The 22,347-nt window shown below is 32.7% G+C and overlaps 3 protein-coding genes and 1 long non-coding RNA gene across 7 annotated transcripts; all 4 read right to left on the bottom strand.

The window, feature by feature from the left end:
* Positions 1-7,807, bottom strand: LOC145641869 (WAT1-related protein At3g28050-like). 4 transcript variants are annotated; one of them, XR_014115579.1, is made up of 9 exons: positions 7,562-7,807; positions 7,411-7,473; positions 6,550-6,663; positions 5,240-5,474; positions 4,999-5,157; positions 3,787-3,938; positions 2,730-2,903; positions 1,105-1,182; positions 1-467 (listed from the first exon to the last, which is right to left on the bottom strand). XR_014115579.1 is itself a non-coding variant. In XM_081692878.1 (8 exons), exons 1-7 carry the CDS (start codon positions 7,735-7,737, stop codon positions 2,735-2,737), a joined length of 1,068 nt encoding a protein of 355 aa, XP_081549004.1. In that variant the 5' UTR covers positions 7,738-7,807; the 3' UTR covers positions 1-467; positions 2,730-2,734. The 4 variants fall into 4 exon arrangements, 2 of the variants coding, with proteins under 2 accessions (XP_081549004.1, XP_081549012.1); XR_014115580.1 differs by having other exon boundaries at positions 1-454; XM_081692878.1 differs by lacking the exon at positions 1,105-1,182.
* A 2,079-nt stretch (positions 7,808-9,886) lies between these two features.
* On the bottom strand, positions 9,887-15,844 carry LOC145558406 (WAT1-related protein At3g28050-like). Its single transcript, XM_081619675.1, has 8 exons — positions 15,605-15,844; positions 15,459-15,521; positions 14,759-14,872; positions 13,106-13,340; positions 12,855-13,013; positions 12,630-12,781; positions 11,598-11,781; positions 9,887-10,532 (listed from the first exon to the last, which is right to left on the bottom strand). Exons 1-4 carry the CDS (start codon positions 15,778-15,780, stop codon positions 13,199-13,201), a joined length of 495 nt encoding a protein of 164 aa, XP_081475801.1. The 5' UTR covers positions 15,781-15,844; the 3' UTR covers positions 9,887-10,532; positions 11,598-11,781; positions 12,630-12,781; positions 12,855-13,013; positions 13,106-13,198.
* Positions 11,613-13,121, bottom strand: LOC145627930 (WAT1-related protein At3g28050-like). The gene is made up of 4 exons (XM_081680275.1): positions 13,106-13,121; positions 12,855-13,009; positions 12,630-12,781; positions 11,613-11,781 (listed from the first exon to the last, which is right to left on the bottom strand). The coding sequence occupies exons 1-4, from the start codon at positions 13,119-13,121 to the stop codon at positions 11,613-11,615; spliced, it is 492 nt and encodes a 163-aa protein (XP_081536401.1).
* An 829-nt stretch (positions 15,845-16,673) lies between the features above and the next one.
* Positions 16,674-18,301, bottom strand: LOC145558346 (uncharacterized). The gene is made up of 3 exons (XR_014092452.1): positions 18,155-18,301; positions 17,314-17,512; positions 16,674-17,147 (listed from the first exon to the last, which is right to left on the bottom strand). It is a non-coding gene; the product is annotated as an uncharacterized LOC145558346 (long non-coding RNA).
* Between the last annotated feature and the right edge of the window lie 4,046 nt (positions 18,302-22,347).

The raw sequence follows: 22,347 nt of genomic DNA, 5'->3' as shown, positions 1-22,347 counted from the left end.
TTTCAAAATACTGATTCCATGTATTCAACAAATAGAAGAATAAATAATGTTTATACAAGACTCAATCTTATGGCCAATAACAGTATTTAATGATATATTTACAAATTATCTTACATCATATAAGAATAAATAATGTTTATACAAGACTCAATCTTATGGCCAATAACAGCATTTAAAGATATATTTACAAATGATCTTACATCATCAAAAAGGTTGACAACTAATCCATATACAATAGGTCAAATTATGGGCATTGATCATAGAAAGATAGATGCAGTGATTCCTCAGTCTGTGGGCAGACAGAAGATCGCCGTTTTTCCTGTTGACGGGATTTTTTAAAGCCAGGTGCATAGAGAACTATCGTGCCTACCATGGAATAGAATACAGCACCAGCAAATGAACACTTCATGCCCATCACATTCACTAGTTTGGACTCCTTCCAGCTTTCGACAACCTGATCATAGAAACTAAAACCATCAAAGTTTTATTGATTAGATCTGCTTGTAGGTTAATCAATCTCTGTAAAGATGCAAAACCCCAACATCAACTAAGATTTCCATCTTTCCAAATTTAATTGACACATTAGCCAAACCTCTTGCAATCAAGAATGCCGCAAAATTCACAACAAAATCCTTTCATAATACTTGTACGTAGTTATCCCCTTCCAATCCTATCAACTCCATATAAGTGAATACATGTTTGAAAATCAAAATTATATACAAGTATATTTCTATTTTAAAGAGTGAGAATATTTTCTGCACAATCTCAACTAGTACACTTGACTTTTAATACTAGATAGAGGGAGTACTTTTCTATGACAATTAAGTATGCAAACATATTACAAACAAATTAAATTGATATCATACAGAATTACAGACTGCAGACAAAGGAATAGACAGGAAAAGTAATATGTTATACTTTGGGATTTCTAAAGGATAGGAAATTGTCCAGGGGGTGACTTGTATAGCATAGAGGTGGCAAGGTACGAAAGGCCATCATTTTGATTCAAATGTCTCATTTTATCTAGCAATTGAGAATAATGCACTATCATCTTGGACTTATTCAAGAAGAAATTTCCACTTCAATGCAGACATTTCTTCTTACCTTTTTGCTTTTCTAATCATCTCTTTCTTTATCCTGAGAAAGCTTCAGTAGCTATTTGCGTAAGATGTATGTTGACATCTGAAAAACCCACAGATGAAAATGATCGAGATACCAGATATAAACCCCTTCACCAGTAGTATACAGTCAAATGTCAAGAATAATCTTATTTAATTCTTGCCAAGAAGAGATCCAATATGATTACTAAGACGATGAATACAATTAACGTACAAAGAAATCTAAGAAAAACATCAACATTTTCAGCAAAAATTCTAATGCCCTCTGTGTACCATCTACCTCACTCAATAATTTAAGATAACACGAGCTATCTTTAGTCTCCCAAAGTGTAAAACAAAATTAAAGGAAACACTCTATAATATTCATCATGATTTGCTTTCCTCACTGATCTCTTTGTATTAGAGATTCTCAGTCTAAAGACTTCAGCCCTTTTGAACAAATAATTATGCAGCCAGACCAAGTACAGCCAAAAGTATCACTTTAACATCATCTATCAACAATTTCTTTGAATTGAAGTGACAGCAAGCAGAAGTATTTCTTGTTTTCTAAAGTGTAACTAGGACTACTAGGTTAGGGAAGGTACAACTTTAAATTTTCACCACAATCTCATTATCCACAGAATTGACAGGCACCCAAGGTAAAACTTTATTAATTAGTGCCATTAACCAAATTTACTTTGACCTCAATCCAAACAGATCAGCAAACTATCTTAACCTAATTTCACCAGTTAGCTATAATTAAGGTTAGGTTACACTGAAACAGCTCACCGAGATCCAAAAAACATGCGGACATAATAGATTAAATTTAGCGTGTACTCCTGTAGCCTATACCATTGTAATGAACACGGGACTTACTGGCAATTATGAAAAAGAAACAACCCCTTTCAGCATAATTAAGTTGAGGGCACCTTATGATTTAATAAGCACAGCTATGACTGTCCCAATTGCTTTGCCTATCTAAGCATGCTGTGTGGCCTTGTAAAGGCGTGGTTATGACTTGTAAGCTTAAGTGAAGACTGAATAGAAAAGAGTAGGTTTAGTAGAGTGGTCTATGTAAGAGCACTATTCTCCTAAACTTTTACAAAGATCATGGTGCAAACACCGAGTTTGAAAAGACACATGGCACAACAAGGCAACAGTGGTCCTTGAGTCTAGATGCAAAGAGTGAATGTGAGGCGTGCTGGTTAAAATTAACGATTGTCTCTGAAATAACAGGTTGACTTGGTAAATAAAAGCAACCACTCAATTCTAGAAAATTTAAGCATCAACTAAGAAGTATATGGTATGGTGGGGGTCTATAGTAAACAGAAAAAGGATTTAGCAGGGAATAAAAGAAGCAATCATAGGTCTTCAAGTTCACACCTTGATGCACCTTATCAACAGATACCTTGCCCAATCTATTGATAGCTGCAACTTGGGGATTCAATGTGGAAGCGCAACTTTTCTATGACAGAAACACAGGTTTGGCATGATAATTAAATATTATAAGCAACAATACAGACCACCGCACTTTCCACTCAGTTTGAAGGCTCAATTTTTATTTCCAACAAGAGAAAATCCAACCACCAAAGGCCAGGCAACAATAAGAAACTCGCTGAAGAGGAAAAGTACCTTCTTTAAGCAGCAGCATTCACCATCTCATCAGCATAATTTTCCAGCAATGGCATCGTTTGGGTGGGAGATCCCAAGCTGCTGAAGTGACCAGCATGAATTTTCTTCTCTTCTTTAGCCTTTCCCCACATAACAGAGTAGAAGCCAAGAACTATTATTATCACCCCAAGCAAACTGCAGAAAATCAGGCATCAAAATTTTTTTTCTCCAAGAAAAAAAAAAGTCATAGCTATAAACTTTCAAGAGCATAAACATTAGACAGGGCCTGATTGCTCCTTCATCTTGAGAAACAAAATTACTGGAATGGAATGTGCAACTTTCTATTATTGTCTTTATCTCATATAAGAGCATACAGATACCTTATAAGTTATAACTAATCCATCTTAGCAAAATATATACTTGTACTTTTTATTCTTGGTTTGAATTTTCTAATTGTCATATACTTGTTCCATTTGACTGAAAATTATTCAAGTATCTCTCCATGGTTATGATACAACTCAGACAAGTTATAAAATCCACTTTATCGATTTCCATGATCCTGCAGCAAATCTACTCAATTAAGATAGTCCTTAATTCAACCCCTGTCAAACGTAAAGTTCCAACTTTTTTTTTTTTTTAAGTTGTCCTACCTAAAGTTCCTAAACATTAATTGCTCTACACATTCTCTCAAACAACCATATTATGTTCAATGAAATTTTTGTTTATCATTGTAGTGATTATTGTCTTTTGTGTCTAATCAAAGAGGAATATTTATAAGAGGGAGCCCCATTCCAACCAAGCCATTACCTCAATGCAGATGTTACCTAATTTAAGTACAAGATTGAGTATTGGTATGCAATTCTCGCTACCTAAGTACCTATTTTTGTTATGTATCACATTCACATACTAATTCACCTTTTACAATCCACACTTCATAGTTCCCGGAGAGAGAGAGAGAGAGAGAGAGAGGGGGGGGGGGGGGGGGAGGTCTATGCCTTTAGCATAAAAGCCAAAAAACTGTCAAAACCGTAACACTATCATCAGAAGCAATGACTTCCTTAGTAAGAAAAAAAGATACCTTCCAAGAAATAACGTATCCCCAAAGAAAACAACACCTGCAATTGCAGCTATTGCAATTCCCAGAGGCTTAAACATGCAAACAAAAACAGGTCCCTTCTTTCGCAGGCACCATGAGCAAAGGCCAACTTGGAGGGCAGAACCAAATATTGCCTACACAAACGTATATTTCAGCAAGGAAACCTATTAAGGACTACAACAGTAATATTAAATCAATATAATAATTTCTTCTGACCTTGAGGTTCTGTATTTTAATTAAAAAAAATGCTTTACTTTGTACATTTAGCTACACTGCCTAGTCAATCTAGCAAACATTGTTGGAACATTTATAGATAAATGTGCTTATGAGTTCATATATGAAGTTTATATTATGCTAGGTGTTGAGGAGGATTAGTATAATGATTATACTTAGAGTTATGGCAAAGGAAGATGTATTAAAGTGACAATACAAGGCAAAATTGACTAATTTGTGCTTTGCCCTGGCTGCTAGGGCAAGCTGTAGGGCGAGCACGAGTAAAAATTGTCAATTATCTCAATTTCATTGAGATGCTGCTCGCGCCCGGTAGGGCTCAATTGCCCGGTCTGCCAGGGCGAAGGGGGTTTGTCAGTTTTTACATGTTTTACAAAAGTATTGCTCGCGCCCGGTAGGGCTCCATTGCCCGGTTTGACCGGGCGGAGTTCAAAACTGACGGTTTTTGACAGATTTGAACATATTGCTTTGTGAACGGACATATCCGTTGGATATTAACTACTCTTCATATAAACTCTATAAATAGGAGTTTGTATGACATATATGATGAGATAGGATGAAAAAAGAGATTATCATTAAACTTGCTTCTTTTGAGAGAATTTAATCTATAGCATTTTCTCTTAATTGGTTTTACAAACACTTGTTCACAAACTTTTTGTAGATTGATTTTGATAAACAACCAAAATCAGTTGTCTCTTCTTTGTATCCCAATAATTATATCGTGTTAACCCTATTGTTTCGTAGAGGGTCGATAATAAATTATTAGGAAAGCGGCTATGATACGTGCCTAGAAGAAATATCCGGTCCCTCTTGTTCATTCCTCCAAATTTTGTTCTAACAAACATGGGACTCAAATTATAACAAAAGATAGGAAGCAACCCCACAAAGCCAAAGATGGTATTGAATTAAAAGAGAAGACCTAAAAAAAAAAAAAAGAATAGAGTGACTACAAAATATACATACCGAGTAAAGAATTGCAAGCAGCCTCAATGTAGGCTTCAGACTCCAAGCACTTAGGTCCCTTTCCACAATAAGTGTCACGATTCCAGATTGGATAGCAACAAAGAAGCAATAAAAGAACACAACAATGAGTTCTGCTGGATACTTTTTGAGAATTATTGCCTGGAAGTAAACAATAGAAAAAAGATATCAGCTCATCCTACTGATTGTTGGCAAGTTGGCATTAAGAAATTCCAGAACATACTTGTATGATGACCCAGCTTGACGCCATGACACAATCAATGGCAAGAAAGAAACCACCAAGAATCCAGTTCATTTGATCTCCACGAAGACTAAGTTGATGAGTGTGCAAAGTTGCGAGCCTTTTCAGCAGTGGTGGACCTTCATAAAGAGTCACAACAAATGCTCCAGCAATCGAGACTATGGTTCCTACCAATTTTGCTAGACAAGTTATATTTCTTGTGTTTAGCATTTCCATCCTGAAATTACAAGTAACAATTGTATTTTTACTAATTAACAACAACAAGCCTTAGTCCCAAAATGATTTGGGGTCGGCTAACATGAATTATCATAAGGAACCGTCCGAAAAAGAAAAAGAGCATAGCAAAATAATAAGATGTGACTAAGTTTTATGCTGGCCGCCACAGGCTTACTGCAACTCTCCTCCTTTATCTGGGCTTGAGAGCTGTAATGAATGCCACAAAGTGACACTCACCTCATTTATACATAGTTTATTTGAAACCCATTAAAATGTTTAACAATAACAGAACCAAAATTTCCCATGAAGAATACTTAACTAATAGCAGTGAAGATATCATTGTTAGGTACGTATGAAACATACAAAGGCCACCACTTTATTGTCTATATGCTTCAGCTGAGGTGTATTTCAAGTCTTTTTTGGTAAGTAAAAATGAGATTTGACAAACATGTGGATTCCAAACTCTACGGTATAAGTAATTTCAAAACGGACTTTCAATTTGGGGAAGACAGTATTATACAGTTTGACATAAAGACATTGACTTTGGAAAGCAACTCCTCATAAATTTAGGGTCTCATTTTTTCACTAACGATGCTCACATGTAATGGTTCACTATGCAACATGAGCATTCTTAGTTGATGGCCATAATGCGTATCACACTCTGAAATTATCACTAAAGAAAGATTAGCTTATGTTTGGCAAAATGGGATTGGTATATAAATTTCCAGAATACGAAAGGAAAGAGGTATTTTTGCAATTACTATTGCATATAGGCATATAGTTATCCAAGACAAAAGAATAACACTGCACAGATGTAAACTGTGGGATGATTTTTATAATCTACACAGCAAAATTCTACTCCATATTTGCCCCAAATAAAACTTCAAACATAATTTAGAGTCCGACGTGCTTACACAGGATTTCACTTAGAGTCCGACATGCTTACCACAAGAGGACCATCGCTTAATTACAAATATCTTCGTAATTGAAAGGACACATCCAGCCTAAATTTAATTACGTTAGAGTATCACTATTAACTAATAAATTAATAATAATAAATAATAAAAAAATCATACCTAAAGATGATTGCGAGCAAAAATGTAAGCCCGGGAACAAGGTTCAGCATAGCCGCCCCAAGAGTAGGAGAGCTATAATTGATGCCTGTATACCCAAATAACTGAGCCAAACACCTAAATCACAAACAATCAACCTATTACACATAGTCCAATAGGGTACCAGACACAATACAATAGCCCTATAAAACCAATAAATGAAGTCAATTACACAAAATTCAAAAAGGGTATTCGAAAAACCAATTTAAATATTTTTTATAATTCGAGAAGATTAACAAAAAATCCATCGCACAAAATTGAAAAGAGTAACAGAAAATCCAAATTCATAAACACTATAATTAAGAAGAACACAACCCATCACACAAAACTCAAAAGGGTATCATAAAAACCAATTCAAGCACCCTATAATTCAAAAAGATTAACACAACCCATTGTAATAATTTAATGATATGAAAAGAATACAAAAAACCAAATTCAATAACACTACAGAATAAGAAGAAGATCACAGCCCATTAAACAAAATTGAAAAGGGTACATGAAAGTTTTATGTACATTTACTAATATAAAATGATAAACACTAGTATGCAATCCATTGCATTTATTTGAAAAGGGTACTAAAACACATATTCAATTACACTAAATCAAGAAAAAGCAAATAACCCATTAGCCATCATACAAATTTCAAAAGGGTAACATGAAAAACGAATTTAATTATCTTATATAGTTTAAGATGATTAACACAACCCATTGCATTAATTTTAAAAAGGTAACAGAAAACCCAATTCCATAAAAATATATATTAAAAAAATAAATGCAATTTTTACATAAATTTGAAAAGGGTATCAGAAAAACAGCAAGCCTAACCCAGAAAGAGCAAGCAGAAAAAACCATCCGAGGAGAGAGAAACTGAGCGGGGGAAGATTTGATCTGCAATTAAAGACAAAATATGAGTCAATTTCAGGTAAAAGTTGCAGAAAATTGATTGAATAGGAAGAGAGAGAAAAGGGGGGAAGACCTGTGAAGGAAGAGAGAGAGAGGAAGGAGGATGAGGGACGCAAGAGCATTGGAGTAGGAGACGAAGACGAAAGTAGTCATACCAGTATTCATAGCTTGTTTGCTGATAATCATGAGTCCAACTTGGCAAAATTCCGCCATTAACATTCCTATGTAAGGAGCTGCTTCACTCTCCATCTCTTATTCGTTCTTTATCTATCTGTATTTTGGACTAGCACTTCTGAATTCTGAGGAAGATGTACTTCGTATAAAGTTAGTACACTAGATCAAGTATGGACGACTTGGACTGATTTGGAGATGCGACTGGTTTGGACTGGTTTGATAATATCATAGCTACAGCAGGGTCGGGCCATTTTCGTGTTGACTCGGCCAATGCCTATCTCTAATCTATCTATCTATCTATCTATCTATATATAACTTTATACTAAAGATGAAATCAGGAATGACACATGTCATTTCCTATTTGATAAGTATATTCTATTTGTACACATTTAAACAAAGATATTATTTTTTTATACAATAATATGCAATAATAGTTTATAACTTTGTAATGTAATTCATAGTTATTTTTATGAGTCGTGCATATATTATTGTCTCTGTTTTCTTTAGTGTGATAAATTTTTAATTTTTTTTTTTTTGTTATTAAAGAACTTTCATCCTATTTTAGGTATAATTTTTAATAATTAAATAATAGTGTTAAACTAATGATAAGTATTAAAAATTACCGTGCATGGCACGGGAGTTAACCTAGTAAAGCTATAAAGGCAATGATGATAAGAGAGTGAAAAATAACTTAAGTGGTTAGAGCTAATCCCCTAGGAGATCCTCTTGTGATCAATTTTCATTCATGTTCTTGTGGCTCTCTAAAGTCTAAACAATAAATATATATATATATATATATATATATATATATATATATATATATATATATATATATATATATATATATATATATATATATATATATATATATATATATATATATATATATATATATATATATATATATGGTTTATGATTTGGTTTGGTTTTGCAAAAATTATAAACCAAACCAAACCAAACCGTAAACCAATAAACCGTATTTTAATTTTATATAATTTTTCAATAAATATATTTTTTTTTATATTATATAAAAAATTTAAAGAATAAATAAAAAACCATGAAAAATAGATAAAAACTATACCGTCAATACTCTATAATTAATGGCTATAATGTAGTACTCATATGAATATCTTTTATTGTTATGTATTATTTTTATTATGTGTTAGCAGTTGATATTTTTATTGCAACTTTGTAGTACAATTTAATCCGTTAGGGCTACTTATTTAAACATTATTATAAATTAGTGAAGTATTATTTGACAATTTTTGGAAAAAAAAAAAATCATCTCATCATAAACCGCAAACCAAACCGTATTACGGTTTGGTTTGGTTTGGTTTCAATACTAATATGGTTTGATTTGGTTTGAAAAATTTACCAAACAGTATTTTGCGGTTTGGTTTGGTTTAGACTCAAACCGCACCAAACCAAACCATGTTCACCCCTAGTAATAACTAAGTTTGGATGCCTTTGGCCACGTAGGTACATGGTTCAATTCCCACTAAAACTGTTATTTTCTTTCTTTTTTTTTTTTAATAAAAAATTAGGTTCAGATACTCCTCCTATTTTCAAATATGTGCTCTATTTTTCATTTTAGAAGATTTAGATACTCCCTCTATCTTTAAATATGTGCTCTATTTTTTTATTTTTGGCCTTTTTTTTGAATAAGCATGCCTATATTTTGGAAGATTGTAACAATAATTTTATACTTTTTTACCTCGGTGTAGGAATCATTTTCATTTTAAAAAAATATTTTCCATTCTCTCTCTCTTCTCTACAATAACTAATTGTTAATACTTTCATAAAAAAAAAAAATTCAACATGTTTCTATCGAATATCAATTTAATATACATTTATTTCTTCGTTCTAAACCTTCATGAAAATCAAGTGGATCAGAGCACTTATTAAAATATACGGGAGTATTATATATTTTATTAAAAAAGGGTCTAATTTTATCTCAACCGAACAGGGCCTCCATAATAGTTGGGACGACCCTGTACAAAACTCATGGGCCAATCCATAGGTCGGGCCCAAACACAGGTGGGCCTGGCAAGAGACATGACCCGGCACGGCCCAGAGCCATCTATAATTGCACATGGTCTAGATCAACTACCATAGGGTCTTTGTCGTGAGAACCTACATATTTCACTTCATCGACATAAGTGGTAGTTAAATTAGAATTTTAATACATAGACTAATCCAAATGTCTTTGTAGCTAAGAGCTTGATTTCATTTTTTTTTTTTAACTAATTCATGGAATGTGAGCCATTATAAAAGGTTTAATTCTAACATTTACGAATTACTTCAAAATGTTTTGGACAAAATAAACCAATAAATTTGTGATACTTAGATTCAACGAATACTAGTATGAAGTATTATACACAAACAAGAATACGGTGAAATACGTTTTGGCCTCTTGGATCTTTGATTTTATGTGTTGGGAGAGTTGTATATGTACAAATAGAGAAAAAGTGGGGCTTTGCCCCTCGTGTGCACCACAAAAAACAAATAAAATAAAAAAAATAAAAACAAATAATGAAATAGTGTTTTAACATCACTAATTAGAAAGATACTCAGCTTTATTATCATTTTAATTAATTAATCATATATGGTTTAATTTTACTATTACTTACAATCAAATACACCAGTTATCAATCATTGAATGGAATCATTCAATAATTAGATAAACTTGTGAAATTTTGCATCCATGCTTCTATTCGCAACATAGGGACCTTATGACTTATGAGATCACATCTCTTGGGTGTTAAAGATACATCGTTCACATTCTCCTTGTGTGTTTCTTGTTGGGTCTTCCCCTTCATCACGGTGTAGAATTGTAGAAACCCAATGCTATGATTGTTCCAACAATAACACTACAAATAACAATATTTTACGAGTTTAGCATCTCACTATGAAACATGTCATAAGATAAGCTCAAGAAGATTAAAAACATGCTAGTAAACACGGTTTTTATATGATCTACGCTGTTGTAGAGAATTGTCCCATGTCTGTACATACTAGGATCATAGTATGCCATTCTTTTTTTGATTCCATAAATAATGTGAATTTCCATCTAATTAAGCATCGCATATGCAGGTTCTTGTCAGATACGAGTAGTCGAGTACCAGATATTAGGACTTCTTCCATACACAGTAAGCTCATCAGTTCACTAGAAGATGACTTGTAGTCTGGTACAAAAGTTGGGTAAGCAGACCTTGTAACATAAATGTCATGCACTCCGTCTAAAGTTACAATTATTGTGCCTCATACCCCAGTTATTCGAAACCTTCTACACAAGAGCTCTAACATTGGTCTATCAATATTTCATGCAGTTCCGCTGTATGCAGCATAGTTCAAAACCAACCAAAATACAGTGATATAATGATCTTCCTGAACTGATCTTCAGTCATACCACATTCACCTAAAGGCATCTCTTTACCATCACCCATCAACAGTTGCTTTGAATTGAGACGATAGTAGGAGTAAAGTTTTCGTAGTTTTCTAAAGTGTAACTAGGTTAGGTTAGGTTAGGTTGAACTTTAAGTTTTCACAACTTCAATATCTACAAATTCACAAGCAAATCAACATGAAACTCTCTTACTGCCATCAACCAAACTTACTTTGACCCCAATCCAAACATAACATAGATTCACCAAAATCCCAAGAACTAGCCTGTATGCCCGGTCTTTACATTCACACATCGATGGGCCTCATCAACAAACACCTTGCCAGGCTATTCAATACTTGGATAGCCACACCATGGGGTTCTACGTGGAAGCACAGGTGTGGGTCGTGTGGCATGGCTAATTAAAAGTTTTATGCAACACTACAGGACACACTTCACTCAGATTTAGATTCATTTTCTGTATCTAACAGGAAAAAAATCCAACCACCAAAGGCCAAGCAACAATAGAAAACTCGTGGAACAGGAAATTTACCTTCCTTAAGCTGAGTTAAGCAGCAGTATTCACTGTCTCTTCAGCATTATTTCCCAGCAAAGGCATTTTTTGGGGAGGAGACCGTAAGCTGCTGGATTGACCAGCATGGCTTTTCTTCGCTTCTTTAGCCTTTCCCCACATAACGGAGTAGAATCCAAGTACTATTATTATCACCCCAAGCAAACTGCATCATAAGCATTCTGAATCAGAGTTTAGAAATTATAGTCCAAGAGAAATAGTCATAACTCATAACAATACACCTTAAGAGTGTGGAAACGGATGGGAATAGAATGGGATGTGCAACTTTCTAACATTGTCTCACATAACTACATAAGAGTATACAAAAACTTCCTTGGTTTTCTTAATTACAAATCCATATTAGCAAAACATCTTTATTCTTGGTTTACTTTATCTTTAATTGCTATATTTTTGTTCCAATAGAACGAAATTTATTCAAGTATCTCTCCTTGGTAGTGATACAGCTCAATGACTCATACAAGGGATAAAAATCCATTTTATTGGTTCCACAATTTTGCAAGAAAGCTACTCAATTATAAGATAATCCTTGCTAACAAAAAAATTATGTCAAACAAAAAACTTCCCAATTCCTACTTTCTACTTTAAGATGTCCAACCTAAAGTTCCCAAACATTAAATGCTCTATAATCTTTCAGCCACTTATAAAATTCAATTTAGCATGAAGTTCCATAAATTGTGTTCCATTATGCAACATATCTTATATAATCAACTTTTGCAGTGCATTATTTGTTGTCATTTCACCTATTGAAACAATGAAAACATATGAAGAACCAATCCAGCCAAGCCATAGACATACCACATTTTATTTATTAATTTGACATTTTCAGTTCATAGTTTGCCTGGGGGTGGGGGAGGATTAAGGAATTTGAATTGGTAACTATGCCTGGAGCAACATTGGCATAAAGATTGTCACAAATCTCAGTGAGTACTAGCATCAGTAGCAATAACTATGCATGAAGAGACAACGGTAACTGTTACTAAGAAGGAAGGATACCTTCCAAGATATAATGTATCCCCAAAGAATATAACACCTGCAACTGCGGCTATGGCAACCCCCACAGGTTTAAACATGCAAACAAAAACAGGTCCCTTCCTTCGCAGGCACCAAGAGAAAAGGCCAGCTTGGAGGGCATAACCAAATATTGCCTGCAAAAATGGATATTTAATCAAATCTAAAGACCAAAAGAAAATGAGCAGACTGGTCTCTAAGCAAGCTTACCGAGTAAACAATTGCAAGCAGCCTCAACGTAGGCTTCAGACTCCAAACACTTAGATCCCTTTCCATAATAAGTGTCACAATTCCAGATTGGATAGCGGCAAAGAAGAAGTAAAAGAACACAACAAGGAGCTCTGCTGGATACTTTTTGAGAATTACTGCCTGGAAGTAAACGTTAGTAATAAATATCAGCAGATCAGCTCATCCTACATTCCTACTGATTGCTGGCACTAAGAGAGATTTCTAGAACATACTTGTAAGATAACCCATCCTGATTCTATGACACATCAAATGGCAAGAAAGAAACCACCAAGAATCCACTTCATTTGATCACCATTATGACTAAGTCAATGAGTGTGCAAAGGCGCAAGACTGTTCAGAAGTGGTGGACCTTCATAAAGAGTAACAACAAATGCTCCAGCAATCGAGACCATGGTTCCCACCAATTTTGCTAGACAAGTTAAACTTCTTGTATTTAGCATTTCCATCCTGAATTACAAGTAAACAATGTATTGTAGTCCTTATTGTTTATGAAACCGATAAAAATAACAAAAATAATTGTCTCCACCGGAGAGAGAAATACTCCATACTCTACTAATAACAGTGGTGATAAAGCATAGCCAGTTACTAATGAAAATCAAAAGCCACCATTATCCGTATGCTTCAGCAGAGGTTGTTATCAAGTCCTTTGTTGGTCATTAGGAATGAGAATTGACTAACATGTACTCCAGTATTTTCAAAACGAATTTTCATTTTGGGAAAGAAATCTTTTTACTATTGACATAAAGACAGTGACTTCGGAAAGCTACAATTCATGAATTTTAGGGCCTCGTCAATTAACTACCTATCAGCTCATGTGCAGTGGTGAAATCTGCAACATGAGCAGTAGATGTTGATGATGGCCATGATGCATATCTCGCTATGAAGCTATTCCTAGAGGCGGACTATGTACATGTTTGACAAAATGGGATTGGTATATAACTATGGTGTAGAAGTTAGTCTTGCATAATTAAATTGAGTAGAATTTAGTAGATTTAATACGAAATATTGCATACTCTGACATGGGCACTAAATAGTATATAACATATCACAAACTCTGACAAGAGCACTCTGTAACAGCACTGCAATTGGGAGTCCGAAGGCTTTCCACAAGAGGACTATTGTTCAATTGCAAACATAATCCTAATCAATAGGGGAAATCCAGCCTAAATTTAACTAAACTAGAAGATCAAAATCACCAAATAATTAACGGGGTGGGACTAAGGGTGGAAATGGGAGTTAAAATCCCAAGATTCCCAAGATGACTAATTTTCTGGTTTGTTATAAGGGAATGGACACATTATACATTATAATTATAGTCATGTTACACAGTGTTCGTGTCAATTCCCAAACTCCTCAAATTCCCGTTTCACAAGTTAGGCTGTTAAAAGTTGACACGAAATATAACCCAACACAAACTTGACCAAAGGGTTTTGGTTAAGAATTATCAACTTGTTTAGATAACAGGGTCAACAAAACCTGAAACAAATTAAATGGGTTAGGTTTGGAGTGAAACTTTCAACTGAACACCAACACCCAGGTAAACCGATTACAAAAATGGGTTGAACACTTGAATGTCAACCCAAACCTAACATGCTCAATAAGCGGGTTAAGTTAGAGCAACATATAAGCTTTAAATATATTTTAAAAAATAAATTTAGGAACTTATGACAAAAATCACAAAATTACGTGTAGGGTGTTCAATTGGTGTAATTAATGTTTAATAATTCATATTAATTCTTTTTTTGCTTTTATGAGTAATTGAATAGCCCTTAGAGAAATGTTTATCATTTTCCAAAAATCAAAAAGAAAAATGAATGAATAAACAAGAGAGAGAAATTTAAAAAAAAAAATAAAAAAAATCATACCTAAAGATGATTGCAAGTAAAAAGGTAAGCCCTGGAACAAGGTTTGGCATTGCCGTCCCAAGAGTAGGAGAGCTATAATTGATACCGGCAAACCCAAATAACTGAGCCAAATACCTATATCACAAACAGAAACATGATCCATTAACATAATTGAAAATGGCAACAAAAATCAATAAGCATATATAAGAAAAGAAGCCTAACAAGCTAATTAAAATTTTAATTAGTTTATTATTGGAGTTGTACCATAAATGATTATATTATCCTATACTAATTAAAGAAGATCAGCCAACGCATTAATTTGAAAAGAGTACCAGAAAACCCAATTAAATAACAATATAACTTAACAAGAATAACAAAAATTAAGACGGGTACCAGAAAACCCAATTCGATAGCATTATAAGTTTTATAACTTAAGAGGAATAACACGATCCAATGCATAAAATTAAGAAGGGTACCAGAAAACCCAATTCGACAACATTTTAACTAAGGTAGAAGAACACAATCCATTGCACAAAATTGAAAAGGTACTCTTACTAGAAAACCCAATTCAAAAGAATGAAGTATACTACCTCCGTTCCATATTATTTGCAACAATTTGACAAAAAATGTCTAATCGTTGCAAATAATATAACATTAAGAAAGACAAACACAACCCATTACAGAAAATTGAAAAGGGTATCAGAAAAACAGCAAGACTAACCCAGAAAGAGCAAGTAGAAAAAACCTTCCGAGGAGAGAGAAACTGAGCGGGGGGAGATTTGATCTGCAATTGAATACAAAAATGGAGTAAAAAATAGAGGTAAAAAAAGATGAAAATGGAGGGAAGAGAGAGAAAAGTAGGGAAACCTGTGAAGGAAGAGAGAGAAAGGGAGGAGAATGAGAGACGCAAGAGCATTGGAGTAGGAGACGAAGGCGAAAGTGGTCATACCAGTGTTCAAAGCTTGTTTACTAATAATGAAAAGTCCAACTTGGCAACATTCCGCCATTAACATTCCTATGTAAGGAGCTGCTTCACTCTCCATCTCTGTTTTTTTTTTTTTTTTTTTTTTTCACTCTATCTGTACACTCAAACACTATACGTACTACTTCAACTTCTGAGGAGGAGCTTTTAGACATATTATTATATTAATTTGATATTATGCATTTATACTCGTATAGTTTCACTTTCATGGGGCCAACATAATTTCCATTGGACTTCTACGGTTCTACCTTGTGTCCATGTGTTTTATTTTATTTATGAAAATCTTAGTCATTATCCCAATTTAATTGGTATATTTGTCTTTAGATTAATAATTAATAATATCTTTTTTTTTTTCTCAGATTAACCAATACACTTGTTAATGCAGAACTTTTAATATATATATACGGGGTGATTCCGCTGAAAACAAGGCTTATGCTGAAATCAGGGCTTAAGCTGAAAACAACAAATCTCAACTATTCAATATTATCACAAAAGATCAGACGGTTTAAAAGCCCTAAGATCTTTCCAACCTTACATATAATCAATTAATCGTTTTAAGGTCACTACATACTAAAATAAGGTAACTTTATCTAAATTTACTACATTTACATAAGGTCACTATATAAAAATAAAGTCACTATATATAAAAATAATGTAACTATATCAATTTTCACGATATTTACACAAAGGTCTTTATGTACAAAAATAAGGTAATCATATCAAATTTGACAACATTTTTACATAAAGGTCACTATGTACAAAAATAAGATAACTATATCGACTTTGAGTTGTTGACTCCATTTACATAAAGGTCACCATGTACAAAAATAAGGTAATTATATCGACTTTGAGTTTTTTTACTCCATTTACATAAAGGTCACTGTATATAAAAATTAGGTAACTATATCAATTCTAACAACACTTACATAAAAATTGCTATATACAAAAATAAGCTGACTGAAACAAATTTTACAACATATCCATGATGCTAAGGACATTACATACAAAAATAAGGTAGCTATATATAAACTTGGGATATCTATATCAATTTGACACCATTTACCCAGAGGTCACTATATAAAAAATAAAAAAAATAAAAAAAAATAAAAAAAATAAAACCTAACTATATTAAAGTATAACAATTTTGACGATATTCACACAAAGCCACAAAGGTCACTATATATAGAAACAAGGTTACAACCGTTTATCCAAAGGTCACTATATATGAAAATAAGATAACTACTCCTATATCACCACATGCCAAACTATATGTAAGCCTATCAGGCTATCACTCAAGTAGCTCCAACTCCAATCGCACAACCAGCTGCAACCATTAGCTCGCCACCGTACCAAATCTCGGACGCTGCACCACTGACCAAACACCAATCCGAGCTGCAGCAACTCCCGAACCACACCACGAGCAACTGCCTAAGAAAACACCATCAATCGTAGCAATTAATAGGAAAAGAATATAAAAATTCTAATTGCAAAACCAAGAAACCAAATCTGATGCATAAATGGCAAAATAAACAGCCACATGATGTTCTTTTGACAACGGCCACGTGATTGAAGCAACTTTGGATGTTTCATTTACCTTTCGACGAGACAAAAGCTGAGACTCATACTCCAACAACCAAAGTCGGGCTTTCAGATTGTAAATCATTTATAGTCGCATCTCACACCCACACAACAACCACCAATTGCTCCACCAATTAGCCACCAAAGCCCGACTCTAACATCACCAATTTGACCTCCAACAACCAACATTTCAGTCACGTGACGATTAAATTCCACTGATATGCATATAGATTATATGCAAAAATTACAAAATTAAACAAGGACAACAGAGTTAAGTGCAAAAATTACTCATAGAAATTAAACAAGGACAACAGAGTTAAGTGCAAAAATTACTCATAGAAACCTAATTAACTAAAATCAATCAGAGTTAAACAAAATACCATTCAAACCTACAACTATGAAAATGAAAATGTAGTTGATACTCAAAAATTCAAATCAAGTCGATAATTAAAAAAAAAAAAGGCAAATTACAAAATTAAACAAAAATCAGAAACAAAAAACTAAAAAAAATACAAATCATAAACGAAAAACTTGAAAAATTACTCATAAACAATGGTATAACGAAATTATGAAAAAAAAACTCAAAAAACAACAATTATGAATAAAATCACAAAAAAAAAATTTAAAAAAAGTTAAAAAAAAAAAATTACTCAAATCAGAAACGAAATACTCAAAAACAAAATTACGGAGTACTCAAAACACACCAATTTGGCGCTAAAATTTCAAGTTCAACTACAAAAAAATACGCATGAATTCGGAATACTAAATTCATAAAGCATAAAGCTAAATTAAGTACCTCAAATCAAGCAAACTAGCGACATTAATCAAATAAAATAAAATTTAACCGAATTACTCACACGATAATAGATGTAAAGCTGAGAAATTGATGAAGAATCAAAGTAATTGAAAGTGAGTATGGATTTTGCAGAAGAATTGGGAAAGTAAGAGAGAGAAAGTATGAGGAAAGAGAATAGAACGTGGAAAATGAAGGAGGAGAGAGAGAAAGTATAGATACTCCGTATTTAGCATGAAAATAGAGGAGAAAATCTCAACCGTTAGATTTGCTGAGTTAGTGTAGATTGTAATCTAATGGTCTTAATTGCCCGTTTTCAGTTTTCAGCCATAGGTTTGTTTTCACGTGATCCACACTATATATATATATATATATATATATATATATATATATATATATATATATATATATATATATATATATATATATATATATATATATATATATATATATATATATATATATATTTGACACCTCTAACGCTAGATAAGAGAATTTAAGATAGATTTTTGTAAGATAAAAAAGTTATTTAGAGTTTTATTTATGATAAAAAAGTTTTTATAGTTTTATTTCTGATAGGACTTCTAATTTTCCATATGAATAAGTAGATTGTAACTTTAAAAATATATCTTATAAATATGTTAAATTAAATTTATATCATAAAATTTATAAAGTTGTACAAAACAGGACTTATTTATGATACACTTTAATCAACCAAAACAAAAGTTGGCATTTTGATTTTTCGCCAAGTGTCACGTCATGTAAACAACAAATATGAATTAGTGTGACATGCATAAGGTAAATAATTATAAATTTTAAATACTTTTAACACAACTTTAACTCGTCTTTATAAGTAGCGAATTAATGTAAGGATTTTTAAAACATAAAGATATATATTGCGCAGGAAACTCGGGGCATCGCCCGGGGTACGTACTAGTGTATATATATTGATAACACGATAAAATACACCTTTTATATGTCGTATTTATATGATATTTGTCGTGAGTTCTTTCTACATTTAATTATTTAAGCGTTAATTTATATATATTTTCGATTATTGCTCTCCTCGGGATATTTTTCTTTGTTTTGTAGGAATAAGCTATTGTGTGAGTTGAGCTATGTATTGGAGATGTTTTAATATGACAAAGAAAAGGAAATTACACAAGGACAAACTACTCCACAACCGAGGTGTGGCATATGCCTTTCTCCACAGCCTACCCGTGGAAGCACATTATAAAAAAGAAGAAGAAGAGTGGTGTGGCAGCCCATTCCACAGCCCGCCTGTGGCCAGAAGAGGTGCGCCACAACCAGGTTGTGGCCTGCTCGTGATTGGTACTTTGTACACGAAATTGGGCTTGTATGGGCTTGATTTCTCGGGAGTTTTAATTGTATTCAACTACTCTAATATTATCTTTGGCTCATTGCTTATATATAGCTTGTTATTATTAGGGATAAGAAAGGGGGGTAGCCGCATGATGCAAAACTAGGAGCAGCAACTAGTTAGTTGTTCTTTAATGATTTTCTTCTTTGCTTATTTTCACTTTTCGTTTATTATGTATTTCTAGTCTTATTTTCTAGGGTTAGGTTGAACCCTAGCCATGATTGATACTTGATTTGTTCTTTTAAATTCTCAATCAATTGTTTATATTGTTCATGCTTAATTGATTGTGCTTATGTCAATACTAGATTAGGGATAATTGGTATTGTTATTATTCCATTGTCTAGATCGCAACGGGAGTTGGGTTTTGACGGATTTGAATAGATCAATTAAGGGTATGAAATTCTCCACGGAAGTAGGTAGAACGGATTATTATGAAGTTAGGGTGCCGAACTTAATGTCTTTAATTTACATGATTCCACGGAAGTAGGTTTGATTGTTAATTAGGGAAGCCATTGACAACTCGGGAGAGATCTTTGGTATTTTATAGGGCGTACCTTTCCTTGTGAACGTATAATTAATTAATTGGGGTAATAATTTTTCTTCTATTGATTATGCTAGTGGTGATACTTAATTCTAGATGTTTTTATATTTGATTTTCTTGCTTTAGTAGTATAATATTTTCATCCCTATTTTGATTGACTCGACTAGTTTTAATTCATAGTAGTCCAATATTGATACTACCTTCTCTGTGGGATCGACCCTGACTTACCCTACTACATATTAGCAGGATAGTTAGGCTTTTATTATTTTTGTTAGGTGTGTGACCGCCTATCATATATATATATATATATATATATATATATATATATATATATATATATATATATATATATATATATATATATATATATATATATATATATATATATAGGGGAGGAATCTAGTGAAAACAGGCCCATATGTGAGAATTCATACTTATATGAGAATTGATCTTAAATTTAGAACATATGAGTAAAAAATTAGAACATACATATGAATAAAAATTTAGAAAATCTACTTTATTGAATTTAGAAAATCTGTTTAAGATTACGAACACGTGAATAAAAATTTAGAACACCTTTTATAAAATATAGAAAATGTGAGTAAAAATTAAAACATACGCTTTTAAATTAAATCTGGAACATATAATTAAAAATCTTAGAGCACACGTTATAAAATTTAGAACATATAAGTTAAAATCTTGAAACAAGCTATTTAACATTTATAACATCAAACTTAACTAATTTATGGTTTAGAATATGTGAATATTAATTTTGAACATTTAATTTAATTTAGAACATAAAAAGTGTTCTCAAATATGAATAATTTTCACATATAGAAGAAGTTCTCACAAGAGTCTTCCCCTATATATATATATATATATATATATATATATATATATATATATATATATATATATATATATATATATATATATATATATATATTATCAATTAATAAGAATAAATTATTTACATAGTATTAAAATTTGATAGTTCAAAATAGTATATTGAAACGATATATCCAAGTTACTCAAAGAGCATGCTAGTAATTTTCGATGGCGTTAGTAAGGGCCAAATAAGGCAATTTTTTTTTGTAGAAACTGATGGTAAATCATAGAAACGGTTGTTAGAGTAATTGATTTTCAATGGAACTCACAATAATGGTTCAATGGGAAAATTTAGTAGAAGAAGACAAGTAGACAACACCCCTACCTTTTGGGGTTAACCTCGCCGAAAATGGTTGCAAGAGGAAGAAGATGATATGGCGATAACTAGTATAGCTTGTACATCCATGCTGCTACTGCAACAGATCTACAAGCTCGAAACAAGTATGACTACTGCAATAGATATACAAGCCCAATAATTTCCCGTCGCTTTCTTAGTGAACACTCAAAATTTGGCGGTGATCGAAATTCCTCAAGGTTTGCTCCAGGTTGTTGATCCAATGTCTTATCAGGCTTCGTTTTTACCCTTCACGTGCAGATTCTTACACCGTTGCTCCATCGCTCATAGTTACCCTTCATCTGCAAATTCAAACGTCGTCGCTCCGTCACTCGTGTGCAATCGTTACATGCCATACAACTCAACATAATTAAAAAATTATTATTTACGAAATCCAAGACAAATGTTTGCCACATTGCCATTTAAGTTACAACTTTTGTTACTCATGCACTATGGTTTTTTTTAGGAATATTGATTTAGATGTTGTATGGTTTTTTTTTTTTTTTTGATGTTGTAATTTTTTTTTTTGATTTATATTGTATTTTTTATTTATTTATATGTTGTAATTGTTCGATACTTCAATTATATTGATTTATATTGTAAATTATTTTTTTGATTATATGTTGTAAGTTTGCGATTATATATATTGAATGATAATATGATATTCGATTTATATTTTGATGTTGGAATTTTTTTTTTTTTTGTTTGATTGTTTGGTATTTCAAGTGAATAATAAAAAAAATTATATGGGAGAATTGCCACCGATTAACCGGTGGCATTAAATTTAATATAAACAAAAAAACAAAAAAAGAAGCGGGAATTCAGTATTAACCGGTGGCAATAATATATAATGCCACTGGTTAACCGATGGCAATAATAGTTTTGCCACCGGTTTGTTTTGAACCGGTGGCTTTTAAAGAAGCTATTGCCACCCCCCAAATGCACACCGGTTCAAAACCGATGGCATAAGGGGGTTTTGAACAGTTGGCCTTTTGTATTTTTCTACTAGTGTTGTTTTAGTTCCCGGGGCTCTACCCCTCGTTTGCACCAAAAAAAAAAAAAAAAAAAAAAAAAAAAAAAAAAAAAAAAAAAAAAAAAACTATTACCCTTTAT

Source organism: Chenopodium album, chromosome 1, assembly GCF_948465745.1.
Source record: "Chenopodium album chromosome 1, dcCheAlbu1.1, whole genome shotgun sequence".
NCBI classification, from domain to species: domain Eukaryota; kingdom Viridiplantae; phylum Streptophyta; class Magnoliopsida; order Caryophyllales; family Amaranthaceae; genus Chenopodium; species Chenopodium album.
Note: the sequence above shows the minus strand (reverse complement) of the source record. Positions and strands in the feature narration are given on the sequence as shown.